The sequence below is a fragment of the Alligator mississippiensis genome, chromosome 12, assembly GCF_030867095.1.
Source record: "Alligator mississippiensis isolate rAllMis1 chromosome 12, rAllMis1, whole genome shotgun sequence".
NCBI classification, from domain to species: Eukaryota; Metazoa; Chordata; order Crocodylia; family Alligatoridae; genus Alligator; species Alligator mississippiensis.
Window position 1 is genome coordinate 54,085,586 of NC_081835.1, and position 19,627 is coordinate 54,105,212.

General features: G+C 43.2%; 1 protein-coding gene across 1 annotated transcript in view; it reads left to right on the forward strand.

Annotated features, from left to right (window-relative positions):
• Positions 1 to 808: 808 nt before the first annotated feature.
• PAPPA (pappalysin 1) overlaps positions 809 to 19,627 on the forward strand; it is a 229,752-nt gene continuing 210,933 nt past the window's right edge. Inside the window, exon 1 of the mRNA XM_006267917.4 lies at positions 809 to 1,634. Coding sequence (XP_006267979.2) covers positions 1,238 to 1,634 — 397 coding nt within the window. The 5' untranslated portion in view covers positions 809 to 1,237. The remainder of the gene's footprint in view (positions 1,635 to 19,627) is intronic.

Consider the following 19,627-nt stretch of genomic DNA (forward strand, 5'->3'; position numbering starts at 1 on the left):
TACAGCTTCTGGAAGGCAAATGCTCTTCAAAAAGCTTCTCTCCTTTTTGCTCCTGATGATTCGATGGGGACCTTTGATGCAACATTTGGATTAGCTGCACACAACTGCACTGAGGGGGACCACAACAGGGGGAGCCTGGCTGATTGCATAACTTTAAGAAAATAATAAGAGGAAAAGAAAGAATTAGAGAGAGAGAGTAAAGAGAGGGAGATAGAGAGGGAGTGAAAAGAGAAAGAAAGAAAGCAATTAAAAAAATATCTGAGAATCAAGTTTCAAGACTCTTTATGTGCTGCAGAGGAGCATGAGGTTTACCAGCAAAGTGCAACGGGGAGTCTGAGAGGAGAAATAGCTTTCTCTTTTGCCAAGAAAAAATAGGAATGTGTGTTTTGGACTGGACTGAGAAGGAAAGCTGGGGAGGTTGCAAAAAGGGGTGCAGGATTTTTATCCCATTGAACCCTTCATATTAATTGCCCTCTTGAAAAAAAATATAAGGGGGAAAGGGACAGGAGGAAAAGAAGGGAAGAAAAGGGGGAGAAAAAAGAAAACAGCAAAAGTGCTTGAGTCTCTAGAGCTATCTGCCCCTTCAAGCTGATTGATTAGTCATGATCCCTGCAGTTTTAATGGGAATCATTCAATTGGGAAGGTGGAGCACCCTAGAGTAGATTAGCATATATCCTTGTTTACTCTTCTTCTGAGGGGCTTTTTCTCTTTTCTTTCATTTTGTGGAGAAGGGAGGGGGGAGTTTGGGGGGAAGGAGGGGGCTGTGGCTTATGTTATAAAGGAGGCCAAAAAAATAAATAGATTAGACCATCTTTTGGGGGGGAGGGAAATCAGTGGGTCTGAGTCTTGGAGAAAGCTGTGTCTTTTTTTTTTTTTTTTAAGAAGAAAAAAAAAAATAAAGGGAAGAAAATCCAGCAGAGAAAAGAAGAGAGAGAGGATTTCCAGCTGTGGAGGAATAGAAGAGAAGAAGACAAATACAGGAGGAAGAACAGAGAAATACATTGCAACCAAGGAGTTTTGATTTTATTTTATTGTGTTTTTTAAAAAGGAAAAAAAATCTATAAGCAGGAAAAAAGAAAGAAAGAAAGAAAAAAAGAAAAGAAAAAGCAACTGAGAAGGGTTATAAAAAGAGCAAATACCAAGAAGGGTGAACAAGAGAAGAAAGTCAAGGCAAGGAGGAGCCCAAAGCTGGCAGATCGGGAGGATTTGCAGGGGAGAAGGGGGGGGAAGATTGGAAATGCAGCTCTGGAGTTTGCTGCTGCCTCTTGCGCTTCTCTGTATAGCCCTAGCCAGTGGACCCGAATGTGGGATGGACGAGCGCTCCCGCAGGGCAAGAAGGGACACCAGGCACACCCGCCAGATCCACTACACTGCCCCGGGCACCTGTGCCACCAGGTTAGCCCGAGGAAGGCGCTCCACTGCTGGTATAGAGCCTCTGCATGTCCCTCGCAGGAGGCAACAGCGGGAGGCAAAGGGCGAAGAGGATTCCCTTACCCCAAGCAGGGCACTCTATTTCAGTGGACAAGGGGATCAGCTGCGGCTGAAAGCAGATACCGAGCTGCCTAGAGATGCCTTCACTTTGCAAGTGTGGCTGAAAGCTGAAGGTGGACAGAGATCTCCAGCTGTCATTGCAGGTGGGTAGCTTGCTGTGCCTGTAGTTGTAGCATCCCTTTTACATTTCACAAGATTGCAGGGCAGCCAGCTGTGGTGCGCATGTGTACAGTAACGTGAATGTATATTTAAATAGATATGTGTTGGTTTGTGCATATATAGCTATACGCACATATGTATGTATAAACACATTATTGTGTGTTATGAGATTATAGATATTGATCTACGTTTGGGGAATTATCAAAAATCGGCAACTATTATAAAAGTATATCTTTTACAAAAAGTTACATACATGTTTTCACGGGGTTATGGCAGTATCTAAATTTGCTGCTTTATTTATAAATCAGTGTCCAAGTAAGAAAGAGAGCACTTGCTGTGCATTTCTAATATAACTTGGATGTTGGAAAAAAAGATACCTGTGTGTTTTGAGCGTGTATGAAAAGAAACACATGTATATGAAATATGTGGGCGTGAGGATGCGTGTACGCAAGGTTCCTCTTGGATTTCCATGGTTTTTATTAGCATTGCAGTTTATTTCAGGTTCGTTACCTTTTAAGATGCTAAGTTAGCATGTGGTATACAAAAAGCTATAAAGCAACTTTTGGCTATTGTGAAACTTCAGTAGTCAAATTAGTTTTTAAAGTTCTCTGCCCCTGAACGCTGTGCTAGTACTTGATGGGTACAACATTTAGAGGATGCTTTGAGCATTTTTGTCTCCCTTTAGAAATCACAAGTGTAACACAAACACTTGTAAGGTCAAATTGCCCTATAAAATCATTTAGTACTAAGACCACTTATTGACCTGAGCTGTCGGAGCCTGACAATAATGAGGAATATCGCACTTTTCTTATTTGAATTTTATGACCCCATCGTGAATTTGGTTCCTTCTTTTTCTCTCCACCACCTTCCATCTCTCGCTCTAGTGGTAAAGTGCAGTGAAGTTGTAGTGAAATCGGATACTTTTTGAAGGGTTGCAACCCCTTATAAACATAGCAACATCCATCTTTGCTCTGAAGAAAGCCATAGAAAATGTAAATCTTTTAAAAAAACAAAACATGGGAGAAGTGTGGCCAGGGGAGGGTATGTTTTACAGTTCTTTTGGCAAGTAGATCCCCTGAAAGTGCAAAGTTTCCATGTCCTAGGATGCCTTAAAGAAACAGTGAGGATTTCCCCCGTCCCTTTAACAAGAGTCATTTCCTACAGGAGCCTAGCGGATGCTTTTATTCTTAATATAGTCACCGATCAGCCTTTAGGGCTGCTTTTTCCTCCTCCTCTGCCACATTCTGTTCTTTTATTTTCTTTATCTTGACTGCCCTATACTTGACCTATGAGACTGTGGTCATTCAAGAAAGGGGAAGAAACAAAACCAAAATGGGCTCAGCAGCAAATCACTTTAACTTTTCCCCAAGCCCAGCCGCTGTGTTCACTTTTAAGGAGGTGAATCAGCGGCGTGTGTATCTGTCTGGGAAACACTGGGAATAGCTTGTTTTCCCTTCTGCCTTGTAGTAAGCAGAGATGAATGATCTTATACAAGAAAAAGATCGTGATGATGATGACGACGATGATGATTTTCCTCCCTCTCCCCCCCCCCCCCGCCTTCCAAATCTTGATTTACAGAGCAAAGGCTCAAGTTGCTTCCCTTTCAAGTGGGGAGAAGACAGCCTGTAGTTTTAACATCAACGGGAAAGAGCTGTGTGTGTGCATGTGTGTGTAAATACTGTTTTATATAATAAATTAATTCAGCTACAGAAGCACGGTATGAGTCTAGTTTACAAGTCTGTCTAATTCAGAGAATGAGAAATCTAGGAAGCTAGATACACACGCACCAAGATTGTTAGTAGTAAAACACTTTAATTGGATGGGGGGGTTAGGTTATTGCTTGTATAAAACACTTGACCCGTTTTATTCACGGAAATAACATTCCGCTAGAACAGAACTGCCCCAGTTCAGCACCATAAAGCTTGCAGCTTTACTCCAGACGACTTTGCGATTTTTTTTTTTTTTCTAAACTCCCCCTTCCCCAGTTGAAGAGGAGCCAGATTTGGCTCTGTGTGTAAACACCTGGAATAGATCCAAGGAGGAACGTACTTGGAGTATCCTCCACGTACTACAGTCTCCCAGATCTGCAACAAGCTTAGGGAGAGATTACACTTGCCTGAATGAGGAAATCAGAGGTTCTGGCTGCCAGAAACCTGTTTTTTTCATTTTTACTTGCGTTGGATGTGACAGATCGAGGACTCATACTTGGAGTTTATGCCTGTTTGACCCCACTGAAATTAAAAAAAAACTCTGATGGTTGTTAAAATGGGGCTGGAGATGGGGCCACATTCATCCCTGGTGTAAATGGTGAACTTGTTCTCTAGATTCTGTCACTGGCTTTGCCACTGATATGTTGTAACATGGAAAGCCAATGGAGCATAGATATAAAAGAGGGAAGAATTTGACTTCAGGTAAACTTTTCATTTTTTTCCAATGCCCCTTCTCTGTCTTAAGCCCTTGTCTCCTGCCCTGCCCTGCTATACAACATACCCCTGACCATATTCAGATAATCATTTCTGAGTTTGCAAGCCACAAAGGATCAATGACATAGCTGTATGGCAGAATGGATGTCCATTTAATTAGGTCATTATAAACCACAGGTAGAGTCCAGGTTGCTATAACTTCTCTAAGGGAACCCTGAGATAAAGAAGCTGTTCTGCTATTTCAGGCTCAAGGAGTTTCTGTGCTGCTCTGAAGCCAAATTTCCTTACATCACCCTCTGCTGCAGCACTCACTTTGTTTTCATAAATGCCTAATTTTACAGCACTATTAAATGGGTTGGTCACTGCTCTGGGCCATCCCCATGTCTGATGGTGGGGGAGCTCTGGGTACAAGGATCTGCAAGTTTACACACTGGTTTCCAGTGAGGTTATACTCTTGTTTGACCTCAGTGATTTTAGTTTAGTCATTTTATGAAGCAAATCTTTTGGGAAAATAGCAGTTTGCCCCACTAACCTGGTCTATTCAGAAGTCCGGCATTGAATGCGGCGAGGCAGGCAAGGCACCTGGCTATCCTTTCAGGTCTCCCAGCAGGGCTGGTGCAGCCACCTACCCTGAAGATCTTCAAAAGGACACTGGATATGCACTTTGCTGGGGTTATTTGACCCCAGCCGTCTTTCCTACCCAGAGCAGGGGGGCTGGACCCGATGATCTACGAGGTTCCTTCCAGCCCTAAACTTCTGTGAATCTGTTTCCAGATTCTGTATTGTGGGACACGACGCACAGACACACTCATACTCACCACCCAGTCAATCCACTTCTGTGCTGCACAGGACCTCCCCCAAAACCCACATCACAAGCACAATCATCATCTCACACACACCCAACATTAGTGACGTAGGTACCAGTGGAAGTACTTTAGCTTATGATTAGTTTTAAAGAAAACTCCCAGAGGCATCTAGAGAGTTAACGAAGGAGTTAATTTAACCAGGTTAGGGTAGGGCAGGCTTTAATCCTGTTAGATTACTGACTCTGTGCAAAAACTGTGCAGAAAACACTGCAAAAAAAAGATCAACTCTAACTAAGAGTTGATTTTTGCTTCTGTCATAATCAGAAATACCCCAGTTCTCCTCTGGAAATACATTAACAACTTAAGAACTGTTAGGAAACAAGATCCTTGGGAGTTATCCCTGTCAGTGTGTTTGCTGGTAGAAAGCTCAAGTGACGGATGGCCTATGTTTTGTTATAAGTGTGATGTTGACTCTTTACTAGCTAGGAGCTGTAGGAATGATTGACAGTGGGAACTGGAATAAAAAGGCATGCCCACTTGGAAGAGTGAAAGTTATTTGTTGGGTTTTTTCCCTTTTCGTTCTCTCTCTGTCTTTTTATCCCTTTGGCTGCCAACAGAGAGCATGATCCCAAATTAATAGAGCTTCATATAATGTAAGGGAGCGCCTATGTTTTCCCAACTTCACTCCTTAGTGAGCACGCAACTGCAGCACAATCCAAGGGGCAAGGCATGCCAAAATCAGCACAGTGGAGCTCTTTTAAAGCCACAGTAAACTGCCTGAGAAATGCTTCTATCAGGATTTTGACAAATGAACTAATCGGAAGATAAGAACTTGATGCAAAAAGTTCACGCTTGTAAATTTATTTTCACACTCATTTAATTTCTTTCCATAGTTTTTCATCCCATATTACACTGATAAGATAAAGATGGACTCCATGAGTAGGGGGTACTGCTGGTGCTTTTCTGACAAGTTGACTCTTTTAGCAGGTGTATTTTCAATTTGAGTGATTGCTTCAGCTCAGATGCTTACAGGGATGTCTTCCGGTATAAACACAGTAGGTAGGCAGATAATTCAGGAGCTCCTGTTTTTCAGCAGTCTGTAATTTTTCAGTTGCATGAATTTGTTGTTTGCTTAAACTGAATATTTAAATTAATTTCTGTATAATGACAGAGTCAAATGTGACTGATTCCAGTCTCATCATTTAATGTGCTGGTGGAAGGTACTCAGATACCAATAAGATGGGCAGGATACATGAATTAGCATAGCATAGCGTAGAATTGAATATATGCCATCTTGGATGAGTGCGGATAGTGAATTGCTATTTTTTTTCCCATCATAAATGAGACCAACATATTTAGGAGACCATTTATCAAAAAAGATCCTAAATCCTGGCTCTGTTACGAACTAGTGGATACTAACTAAAGGAACAATGTTAAGGTGAGTGAGTGCAAGGGGTCGGGGTCGGGGGGGTAGTGAATAAAGACTCTCATTTGCACGTGGCTTTTCTTTTGTAGGGTCCTAGTTTGTCACCAGATAAGTTGGCTTCCCTGTCATAGCTAGACCTGATTGATCCCTGAAGTATGTGATATAATTCCAGTATTTAAGGCAAGACAGTAGCTAAGTCAGTGAGAGAGACTTGTAGAGAGCAGAAAATGAACTGGAGGGGCTAGGGCTAGGAAGAGCCCTGGAACTGGGCTCAGGGAAGAGTCTTGGGAGAAGTACAAGACAGATTGCTGGGAAAGGCTGAAACATCCCAAGGGGTCCTGCAAGAGGTTTGTGCACTGGGAAGTATTTTAAGGCTAGATCTAATCAGAGATCTAATTGCCTAAAAGCTAGGTGCTGCAATACCTAACTTTTAGTGGCCTGGCCCCCAGAGGGGAATCCAGAGCTGTGGTGAGGCTCCTAGTCCCCGTATGTTATACATGAGGGGACTTGGGTGCCTCAGGATGAGATCCAAAACAGCAAACCCACTGATCAGGGAAACAGTAGGTTGATCCTCAAGTCAGGATCCTTGTACCCACTTATCAGATTGACCTCAAGCCAACACATTCAGTCTGTGGCTCCATAGAGCTAACCATTAGAAAAAGCTCTGGATAGAGTTGTCTTCTGGGATGTGGAAGATGTTGGCTTGAATCCCTTCAAGAAAAGGGATCCCAGAGAGGAGTAAATTGAACCTGAGTCTTTCATTTCCTCGGTGGGTCACTTAACCCATACATGCCATGTAAAAGGGGAGCATCTCTTCCAGATGTGTTTTAAAAAGGAATGTGACTGGGTGGTGCAATTTTTTAGGGAGTCTGATCTTGACAGCATGCATTAAGTAGGCTCTGAGAACACCTGTCCCACCAGCTTCCCAGGAAATTTTGGTGAAGGGATGCCTATCTGGTGATGCCTAGGCATGATTTAGGTGCTGAGTCCTGCTGACACCAAGTAAAATGAAATAAAATGTTCAGGCACCTAGATAAATTTAAGGCCAAAACTTGCAACATCTGTGGAGTTTATGCCACTTCAGACTCAGGTAGCAAATAAACAGAGAGTTTTGGGATTGCAACTTGCTCCTAGGACCCCTAGGCACCAACTTGGTGCCCAAGTCCTTTCTTAAATCAGGCCTTTAATGTCTATATTGCACCATTCTCCATCTCCATCCCATATAAAGTGAGGATTTGATTTTCTTTCTCTCCCTCTGCTTTTGTCTTTCTCACCATTATACATCATAAACTCTTCGTGGTGGGGGTTCTTTTGCTACAGGTTTGTGCTGCACCTAGCACAGAAGAATCCTGATTAAGGCTTGGAGGGAAAGGCTTTCCCCGTCCCATGAAAAGGTCAAAGATGTTAAATTTTTTCCTGTTTTGCATCAGAAAGAAAAACTGAAATTCAGACCATTTTTATGAATATGCTAGAGAAAAAAAAAGTCTCGAAGGCAATCAAAAATTTTTTTTTTGATAATTCTGAAATGCTTAGTTTTGGTTTTGACTTTTTAAAAATCCCATTGTTATTTCATCTTAATACACATTTAAGAAACATAATTTCAAATTATACAAAAGAAACTTAATTTCAAACGAGGAAACTTGTCTTTGAACGCGTCAGCTGAGGGCATTGAGACAGGTGTGAAACCTGTTCCCAGCATTGTTTGGAATGAGGAAATTCATTGAAACTGCTTATTTCCCATGAACAGTACCAGTTTTGACAAATGGGTGGTTTTTTTCTGCAAAACATTTCCAGTCAACTCTAGTCATGATCTTTGCTGCCTCTAAGGACCACTGTGGTACAATACTTAATAATAAAATTACTTTCACTTCCTCAAAACTATTGCTATATCTCTAATAATCCTGCTGAAATGCTTTCTATAGCCATACTCAAGGTTTATTTAGTAATATTTTTTTATTAGACCAACTGTTGGGAGAGATGTTACCCAAGTTTTGGGGCACAATGTGCCATTTCTCAGATCTGGGAAAGATGTGAAGAAAGTCTTTCTCAATATTGCCATCCTATTACATTGCATTTCTTTCACTCCAGTCTGTTCCACTAAATATAAGACTAGAAAAATCAGATTATATCAACCCTACTCATTTATAACTTCAAAAAATAATACAGTATTCTATAGCCTGCGTGGTAGTTTTGTTACACCAGTGATTTTCAACAATGAATGAGGACTACTTCAGTATTTCTTTTTCATAGGTATGACATCTCAGAATCAATCTGAGCCAAACTCTTTAATGAGATAAATCAGTAAAAATTCCCGTGTATTGATGTAAATTAGATCTGAATTTGTACCCTGTTTTTATTCTAGCTTGTTGTTGAAAAAACACTCTTTTTCTTTTACTTTTTGCTTATCTTATTTCTGTTACTTTCTGCTCCGTTTTATTTCTCTTTCTTTTACATGTGAAGACACATGCACACAGAAAGACACATGATTCCCAAAGCCCCTTTGATTTTTCTTAGATTAATAGAGCGTTTAAACTGCAATCATAAATAAAAAGAGCTTGTTTATTCGCCTAAATTGTTTGACACAGTTGAAGCATCTGCCAAGTCCCAAAGTGGCGGGTGGCTTTCTATGGATCCATGTGATCGTATAGTTCCAGTTCGAAAAAGCCATAAGTAAAAGAAAGCTTTATTATAATGGGCCACTTCAAAGTCTATATGGAAAGAGTGTAACCCTGGGGAAAAAGGAGAGCTTGACCCCGGGGTAAAAGGAAAAAAGAGAAAAGCATAAGATGCAGCTAATCAGTTTGCAGACTTTTGCATTCTACCGCTCACATGAATAAGGTTGGTAGCGCTGGCCCTACAGACATAGCAGGTAGAGGTTGGATTGTCCTTAGGCAGCAAGGATCAGCGTAGCTCTGTTGATGTTGATTAACACAAGCACTAGAAACCCGATATCAAGCCTGTTAAAGTCAGTGGAAAGATGCCCACTGACTTTGGTGGGCTTTGGGGCAGGCAGTGTGATTTGCAATGAGGGGCTTTTATGTCATGTTCACTCCCCACACCCGGTCTTCCCGCTGGATAGTTAACATCCATTTGTTTCCTGCCGTATCTTGCCTTGGATACAGGAGCCAGACTTGAAGGGAAAAATCAGAAAGCCCTAACGTCAGAAGAATTGGCTGGGGGAAGGGGATTTGTTTATTTTAATTGTTTTTGTTGTAATCCAAATCCCACCATGGGCTCTCTCTCTTCCAAAATATTTTTTTCTCAATGTTAAATTAAGTATTTATTCAAAACATGCTGTCCAGTTTTCTGCTCTGTCGGGTGATGTAAGTGTATAACTTTCCTGTCCAATCCCTCCACCCTCTCTTATCACCATCATATTCTGGGTTCTTTCCCTACTATCTGGTGTCCTTGATTCCCCCTTATTTCCCTTCTTACCAATAGGCAGAGTTTCAGTCTGTTTGCCTTTTGCCTGACAAGCAAATACCATGACTTGGATAACCTTGAGCTTGCCAGAGTTCAGTTCATCTTTCACCGCATGAGGGTAGTGTCCTCTACCCTGAGAGCTAAAAGCAACTTCTTGATTGGTCACTAAATTTTTTGCCAGTTTTTGTTGGGGGGGGAGGAGGGGAGGATGTGAAGCATGTGGGCACATGTGTGTGCATGCATGTACACATTTTTTTGCAAGTACTGATATTTTTCCCAATAACGACCCTGGTGGTGTACAAACTTGGGACAAGCAATGCACTGAATTGCACAGATATTCACAAAGAGGGCTGAATGGAAACGGAGCAGCGTCTGGAGCTGGCATGGTGAAAGAGACAGAACTTAGGAGATACGATATTAACTCATGAAAGCAAAAAGATTTCTGGGTTAGACAAAAAAATCACCAGGGGACAGAGCAGTTAACTCCTGAGTGCTGTCAGGCTTTCCCTGGGTGCATCTACACGTGCATTTAATTTGAAGCAATAAACTCTGGCACATATCACACTGGAGTTTATTGCTCCTGGGCGCTGCATTTGAATGTGCGCCTGGGACCACAGCACGCTGAGCCAGGTTGGAGCAGCCCTAGCTGGCAGGAAACCCAGGGGGTCATCCTGCCAGCCCGGAGCTGCTCCAACCTAGCTCAATGTGCTGCGGAAGAGCAAGCTGGGGCACAGGGGTGCTTCAGTGCAGGGCTAGCCAGTAGGCACTAAAGCACCCCTGTGGCCCAGCCAGCCTCTTCAGCATCTGTATGTGTGTAGCTGCACAGTAAATAACTCCGCTGTAGTAGTACTTATAAATAGTAAATATAAGTACTATCCTACTGTAGAGTGTATTAGTTTAGTGCAGCCTAATAGAGCTGCATGTATAGGCACAGAGACTTTACTGTGGAGCTAATTAGGCAGCTCCACAGTAAATGTCTCATGTAGATGTGCCCTTTGGTTCCTTCTCAGTTAGGTTTAGGTTTCTTTTATCTTTTTTTCTTCTACCCTACTGTCATGTTTTTCCTCCTTTTCCTCTCTGATTTTATTGTCTTTCTCTTTATTTGCTTCAAAAGACTTGCATGGTTTTCCACATCCCCCCTCACTGCACGTTTGATTTCCAAGAGTTTTCAGTCATCAGGGAATTGGGATTGTTTTAGAAACTGGCATATCCATTGCAGGCTTCTTCTCTCCTTTGATTTCTTTCATATAATCACAGAAAATGAGGGTTGGCAGGGACCTCAGGAGGTCACATCTAGTCCAACCCCCTGCTCAAAGCAGGACTATCCCCAACTAGATCTTCCCAGCCAAAGCTTTGTGTAGCTGGGTCTTAAAAATCTCCAAGGATGGAGATTCTACCTCCTCTCTGGGTAACCTGTTCCAGTGCTTTACTACCCTCCTATGAGAAAATTCTTCCTAATATCCAACCTAAACTTCCCTTGCTGCAACTTAAGACCATTGCTCCTTGTTCTGTTCTATGCCACCACTGAGAACAGTCCACCCCCATCCTCTTTCAATTCCCCCTTCAGGTAGTTGAAGGATGCTGTTAAATCCCCTCTGTCTCCTCTTCTCTAGAATAAGTCCAGTTTCCTCAGACTTTTCTCATAAGTCATGTCCCCTAGCCCCTCACCATTTTTGTTGCTTTCTGCTGGATTCTCTCCAATTTCTCCACATACTTTCTGTAGTGGGGGCCAAAACTGGACACAGTAATCCAGATGTGGCCACACCAGTGCTGAACACAGGGGAATAATTACTTCCTTTGCCCTGCTGGCAACACTGCAACCAATGAAGCCCAGTATGCTGTTAGCCTTCTTGACAACAAGGGCACACCGTTGGCTTATATTCAGATTATTGTCCACTGCAACCCCCATGTTCTTTTCTGCAGAGCTGCCACCCAACCAGTCAGCCCCCAGCCTGTACTGGTGCATGGGATTCTTCCATCCTAAATGCAGGACTTTGCATTTTTCCTTGTTGAACTTCATGAGATTCCTTTTGATCCAATCCTCCAATTTCTCTACGTCACTCTGAATCCCAGCCCTACCCTCCAGCACATCTACTACTCCCCCCAGCTTGGTGTCATTTGCAAACTTGCTGAGGGTGCACTCTATGCCATCTTCCAGGTCACTGATGAAGGCATTGAACAAAACCAGCCCCAAGACTGACCTCTGGGCAGCGGCGAAGTGTAGGAGGTGCACAGGGGTGCACACGCACCCCCTGAGAGTTCAGGTGCCCTCCTGACTGGCTGTGCTCACCACTTAGACAATGAGCAGGGGGAGCAGGTGGGAGCACTGGTGCCCCCCCCCCCCCCCTGCAAGCATGGCTGATCGCTGCAGCCTTTCCCAGAAGTGGCTGTAGCAATTGGCTGCAGCGATCAATCTGCCATTGTGGGATCAGTGCCCTGAGCAGCGAGACTGGCTGCGGGGGAACCCCCCACCCCCAGGCAGCGAGATCGGCCACAGGGCAGGGGGCATGTGCCCCCCCTGACTAAAGCACCCACAGTCGCCCATGCCTCTTGGACACTACACGTGATGCCAGCTGCCAACTAGTCATTGATTACTACCCTCTGAGCCCAATGCTCCGGCCAGCTTTCTATCCACTTTACAGTCCATTCATCCAGCCCATACTTCCTTAGCTTGCTTGCAAGAATGCTTTGGGAGATAGTATCAAAAGCCTTGCTAAAGTCGAGGTATATTATGCCCACTGCTTTCCCTGCATCCATAGAGCCAGTCATCTAATCACAGAAGGCAATCAGGTTGTGCCTGACTTGCCCCTGGTGAATCCATGCTGCCTGTTCCTAATCACCTTCTTCTCCTCCAAGTGCTTAGAAGTGGATTCCTTGAAGATCTGCTCCATGATTTTTCCAGGGACTAAGGTGAGGCTGGCTGGTCTGTAGTTTCCTGAACCCTCCTTTTTCCCTTTCTTAAATAATGGTACGGTCCAGTCATCCAGGACCTCTTCTGATAGCCATGACCTTTCAAAGATGATGGCCAGCAGCTCTGCAATCACACCAGCCAACTCCCTCAACACTCTTGGGTGCATCCCATCAGCTTGTATGTGTCCAGCTTTTCTAAACAGTCCCTGACCTATTCTTTCACCAGTGTTGGCTGCTCACCTTCTCCCCAAACTGTGCTGCCAGGTGCAGTAGTCTGGGAGCTAACCTGGCCTGTGAAGGCTGAGGTGAAAAAGGCAGTGAGTACTTCAGCCTTTTCTGCATCCTCTGTCACTAGGTTGCCTCCCCCATTCAGTAAGGGTCCCACACTTTTCCTGATCTTCCTCTTGTTGCTCCTTAATGTGAGTTCTTCTCATTCAAAATCACGTCTATGATCCTAAATGCCTGCAGGTCCTTTCACTGTATCTGCTTAGAGTTCCTTGCTAGGTCATACTACACATGTTGGTAAACAGTACAATTCAAATAGAGACTGGCATCATGTTATTTCATATAGTAGCAATAAATGGGAGAGATGAGGAAGGGAGAGAGAGCCGACCATTCAGCAATTGTGGGAAGGGCTCTTTAGAGGCAACAGGAACAACTGTGAAGTAAAATCACAGATCGAAACACCCTGCTCTTTGAGAATCAAGATCCACTGATCTTATTTCTAATGTCTGCCAGTCTGTATCCCTGAGCTCCATCCACATGCCTCAGCTCAGACTCAACTCTCCTTCAAATAGAAGAGTTTGACGCTTTTGGAAAGTTGTTTGTTTAGTCTGTGCATTGGTCAATTGGCTTGTTTTTTTTATCAAACAACTTACTGTAATTGCTTAACTTCAAACCACATCATGTGCCTTGTTCCAGTCGGAAGGGCCCTCACTTAGAGAAGATGGGGCTCAGTTTTCAGAATAGCCTAACAGTCAACAGCTTCCATTACTCATAATGTGAAATATTGGGTACTGAACAGTTTTGGAAACCTGGCCGTAGATATTTCTGGACAATGATAGAGACTCACTAATTTGAACAGTGGAAGGATGTTTTCATATGATGATTGGTCAGTGATCTACTGCTTTTTTCATCAAATCTGTCACTCCATCTGGACTGGTACTTAGTGTATGTGTGCCACAGCAACTAAAGAACTAGTATTTTTCTGGGGGAACCACAGATTGTTTGAGCTATGAAAAGCATTGACCCCTCTGAACCTAAGACACATCTCTGTAAGTCTACGCTGTGATACAGGGTTGACACAAGAAAAGTTTGCATTACTACTGGCTATGCTATTGCCCATCTGTCCTATGATAAACACAGGACTCTGTCTCTGAGGCTGTCAAAACACCATTCATCAGCAGTTATTTACTCATAATGACTTTCAATATAAACAAGACAAAATTTGGAGCCCTCTATATAGCTCCTGGATGGACTGTAAGGAAGAAAAGCAATCCTGAGAGTAAAAGATTAATGTTAACTGTGGATCTCATGCACCAGATTTTGAAATGGGTGCGTTTAGCAGAGGAAAGGATAGGCAGTACGAGCTAGATGCTTCTGTGAAGTAAACCAGAATACACCTGCAGTATCTCCAGGAGAATGGGTGTCTGCAGCTATTGCATATTTATGCCCATTTAACACAATTTGGAGCCTTGAAATATAGGACACAATGGAAAAAATAAACAATTTGCTTGAAAAATACCCCTTTAGGTTTCAGGGAGCCTGTCTTTAGACTGCTGTTTGCTGTTGAATATGATTTAATCTGGGTGTGAATTGGCTCTGGTGATGCACTGAGAAGCATTTGTACAGTGCGGAGCTGTTTTTCCTTCTTGGAAGCATTTTCTGTATGTACCTGTCATATTCCCACTAGCCTTGTAAAATCATGCCATATACAGTGTATACGGCAAGCTTTTTGTATTCCGAACAACAAAAAACACATTGCAACTCTACTCTCAAGTCTTATAGCCCTAAATATTTTCCCCTCTACTGTCCAGTGTCCAGAAATAATATCCCCTCTTCTGTTTACAAACAAACATCAGTGAGGAAGTTTGGAAGGAAGAGAATGAAAGTCAGCCATAGATTTGGTCCCAGGCTGTGGGTAGGAATCAGCAGGGTTTCTGGATATTTCCTACTGTGCATCTGCTTATAAAAATCACTTTGATGACACATCTGTCTGCTTGTCTAAATGTCCCTCATCCTCTTTCTCCTTTCTTCATGAGTAATGTGCAAGGAGGAAAGAAGCATGTTGCCTGTAGCATCAATTTGCCCCAATAACAACTCAAGGAGAAATCAGCATGTGTTATGACTTCAAGGTATTGGTTCATAAATCCATGAGATTTGCTTTTTTGGCATGTCTATTATTTTTAAACACTGAGGCCCTGATTCTGGCCTGTGTGCGAGTCACAGTATGTTACTCTTGGGCACTGACAGAAGTGACATTTTTTGTGTGTTTGGCCCCTTGAAAGTGCTATACAGCTATGCCCTGACAGAAGTGCATAGCTGCAGAGCACTTTAAAAGTGCCTGATCACGTGACAAATGAACCATCATTACATGAGGGTTCAAATGCAGGCACTCCAAAGTGTAACACCTTCACTAACTTCTGTCTGATTGGGGCGGGGCTGGGCTGACCCACCCTAGTGCTGTCTGCAGCATAGGAGAGAAGAATGGAGGGGAGGAACCTTGGCCTGGGGTTTACCAAGCCTGTGCTGGAGGGGACATGGGTGGATGGGAGCCCCCTGCCCCTCAGGGCAGGGGATGGGACCAGGGGAGAGAGGCTGCAGACAGACAAGTTTCTCCTGGACTGGCTCAAAAGTGGAGGTTGATCCTCCGCCATCCCGACCCAACAGTGAACTTCTGTGGTGTCGGGTGGAGGGTGAGGTGTTGTAACTCATGGCACTTTGTGTGAAGCGCCATGAGTTACAGCAGGGAGTTGCACATCTATCAGCATCCCTTGTGTTGTTCTGGGGACCAAAATAGCTTGAAGGGTGGGGGATGGAATTTCATCAGTGCAGTAGGTTTGCAGGACTTGTACATGTGGCCCTACTCTTCCCCCTCAGCAATGTGGAAGAAGTAGCAGTGAAGGGGTAATAGCTGTAGCACTCAGTATCACAGCAATTGTGGGCTGCAGAGCAGTGCATAGGCAACCACAGGGAGGATCTCATAAAACAACCTGGGACTGATTTAATATGTCCCTGAGACCACAGCAGCCATCAGTCATCAGAGTCAACAGAATCTAGGCAGATCATAAGCAACTTAAAGACATGTTTGCTCAAGTTGGTTGTGCCTTCCTTACTGAACTCTTTGTCTCTAAATAGGAGACAGAGTAATTAAGGCACGTAACTGTCTGCTGGAGTTCACGCAGGAGACAGTTGCTGTAGGGCTAAATTCAAGTGACTTTCCCATATTGCTTTGGGATGGAGGGAACACTCCACTGTGAGTCCTACCCAGATTTGGACAGAAGGTAGAGTTGCTGAGGACAGCGCCACTCTTCAGGGCAACCTGACTTCATGGCATCTATAGACTTGGGAAAGTGTGTAGGAAAGTTAGCATGTAAAAAAAGAAAGTAAAAGGAAAGTGTGAAGGGGGGTAGAGGCACAGCTGCTCATAATTGTGGTGGTGGCACACAGATAAGACAAATTCAATGGACATCTGACATGTGTCACTATAATTTCAAAATTAAAGATATGCATATCCCCCTAGACACCCCAAAGAGCCCACTTTGAGTAGAAGTACATTTGAAAAGCAAGAGAGGGTGAGCTAAATAATGGGTGCTATGAAAGCCATAATCTGAGTGTCTGACCTTTGGAAATGTTATTTTGTTTATTTATTACCTTGAAATATGGTTGGTGTGGAGGATGTTGTATAAAAATGTGGATAGCAAAATTTGAAAGGATGTTAAGTGGAACAGCAATTAAATTTGATCAGCATATACAAACATGTTGGAATAGTTTCCCATGTGGAGTGATGGAAGCTGCATTACTTGAGTAATTTAAAGCTAGGATAACAAGACAAAACACTGAATAATACACTCCAGAGAACATCCTTGCTCTATGTTCCTTGGAGGTTGAACAAGACCATTTTCCATTGCTAATTTCTGCCACAGTATGAGTAACAGACATTTCAAAACAGTGCTAGAAATGTATTACAACATCTCTGAGCCATATTATGAAAGTTCATTTCGCATGACTTAATCCCACACCTGCTGCAAAGTACCTGTTTGATCTGGAAAAGTGCTTGGTTTTGTTCTTTATGTCAAGCTGTGGATGAAAACACACCAACAGAAGACAAGATTAACTATCAGTGAAGTTGCGTATAGACGCATGTGCAGAGCTTCTCCCACCTACAGATGAACTGAATGTTGTGGTCCCAGAAAGAGAAAGACTTCAAAGAGGATTGAAAGATCTCATGTACTGGAAGAAGTTTACAGCAGTCTTTCTCACTGGTCATTTCTGGCCTGTAATCAATGGCCCTGTCCATATGAATCTTTCCAAAGTTGTCTCAACTGACTTCATTCAGAAGGAACAAAACCAGACATGTTGTTTCAGAGCCAGACATTTTACATTACAGACAGGACAAGCTTGCTCAGTTCTTCTGTGTGCTGTAAGCCAAAGTACTTCCTATGGAAATGAAGCTTGAGGCCAGCAAATTGCCACAATATATCTTTACCCTGGAGAAGACACATTCAGAGAAGTGAACTCAGTTTCTACTGGTAAAGCTTCCTCCAAATGTTCTAGGTGAATCTCAGGATATTTGTCTTTTGAAGGGTTCTGAATTAATAAATAAGTTAGTGTTTATCTCCGAGACTTATTTGGACTTGGAAAAAGTCAAATTGCATGTGGTCATCTTGCTGTACATGATATAGTCAGGCAAACAGTTTATATTCGTTATCTCATTTCAAGTATGGAGGGGAGTGAGGCTCAATGTACATCTCCTTCTGTCAGTGGGAAATCATCAGTCAATGATGAGGCAAACAGCCTTTCCAACAGCTTCTGTGGTCTGAGACTTTCGAAAAGTGCAAAAGAAACGGTGATTTATAGGAGTCATTGTGTAGGAATCATTTGGGAAAAAAATGGTTCCTTGTTAGCAAGAGATTGGAAGGAAACAAGAGATGGAGCTGAAGAACACCCCTGAATCCAAGATACAAATACAAACTTTGCAATATTTCATCGTTGTACTGTATCACAATGAAATCCTAGATGCCTATGAGCCAAATTTAGGGAAGTTTAAATCTCTATCCAAGCTTTGCAGTTTGTGCTCATGTCTAAACTTCAGTAATTCCTCACACTGCACAGACTGCAGTCATTGATTCTTATCTTGAACCTAGGTAAGTCATAATGTTATTTATTCAGTGACATCAGTGTGCACAGAACATAGTGTCTGCACAAAAGAACCTACAGTCTCGTTTGTATAAAAATGGCACAGGCCAGGTACTCATCAAGCATTGGGTGGCAGAATAAGCCCAAAGAGGCACACTGCTTCATGGAAATATCACTGTAGAAAGGCTTAGCAACAGGAATGTGTCTGAAGAAAGGGAAAGAAGGAAATTGCAATGGCAAAAGAGAGAAGTGTGCATCTTGCTGATGGATTTGGGAAGTAAGATAGTGGTTTTCCTCAGTAATAATTTAGATGCACTTGACAGAGAAAGAAAGAGATATTTGTAGGGAAGTATCAAAACTGCTCTGGACAAGAAAAGTAAACTCTCTGTCATTATTATTCCTTATTCCCTTGGCAGCAAGGTCTGGAGGAATGAGCCCCATGTTGCATAGAGCAGTGCTTCTCAAAGTGGTGGTCCGCGGGCCGGTGCCAGTCCGCAGTGAGTTGCCAGGAAAGAAAGAAATATATTTTTAGAAGCATAACATTGATATGTCATAGCGCCACAGTTCATATGTTCCAACACTCCAGGTGACGTCACATCGTGCAAGGTGTGGAAAGAGAAAGAAACAGCCGGTCGCGCATTTGTGTAGCGCAGTTACATGCAGTTGCTGCCACCGGCTGAACCAGGCACTGGTCCCTGGCCCACTGGAAAAAAAATTGCCGGTCCGTCACATCAGATAGTTTGAGAAGCACTGGGATAGAGGGATATCTTGAGTTTTAACCCTGACTTTGAATTGGCTTTGGCCAAGTCACTCTAACTTTCTGTTTGTTTCCCCATCTGTTACTTGGGGGTAACAAAATGTCTCTATCTATTCCCACATGGCTGTGAATATTAGTAGTCAACATCTGTACAGTGCTTTGAACCTGAGACTATGTAAGTACATAGCAAATATCATTAGAAAATACCAGAAATGGTTCCTTTTGCCAAGGTCTTTTTCAGTGTAGAATGGTCCCCTTAGCTGCTGTAGCAAAAGAATTCACATGGCAGAGAGCACGAGGCAGAAAGGCAGAAGTATATTTTGTCACATGGCATCCTAATCTATTTCTCCCATCTTTTCTCTCTTGAGTGATTCTCTTGCCTCTTCTGCAGGTATGCATATGTTTCCTTCACAGTCATTGTTTTCCCATGTTGAGAAGCAGAACTGTTGACTGAACAGAATGATACAAGCAGGGTGTGTCTATATATCCAATTATGGTGCATGAATAAGCTGTGGAACTTACTGCTCCAGAGTTTATTGCTCCTGAGTGCAGCATTTGAACATGCTTTTGGGAGCAATTAACTCTGGAGCAATAAGCTCTGGAGTTGATTCATGCACAGCATGTAGAGCCCAGTTGGAGCAGCCCCAGCTGGCAGGGAGTCCCAGGGGTCAGCCTGCCATCCCGGGGCTGCTCCCCCAGCTCAACGTGCTGTGGAGGGGCTGGCTGGGGTACAAGGGAGCTTCAGCATGGGGCTAGCCAACAAGCACCCCCAGCACTGAAGCACCCTCATGCCCCAGCCAGCCCCTCCAGCATACACACGTGTGCTACCATGGAGTTTTTTTTACTTAGCAGCAGCATAGTATTTGTGTTTACA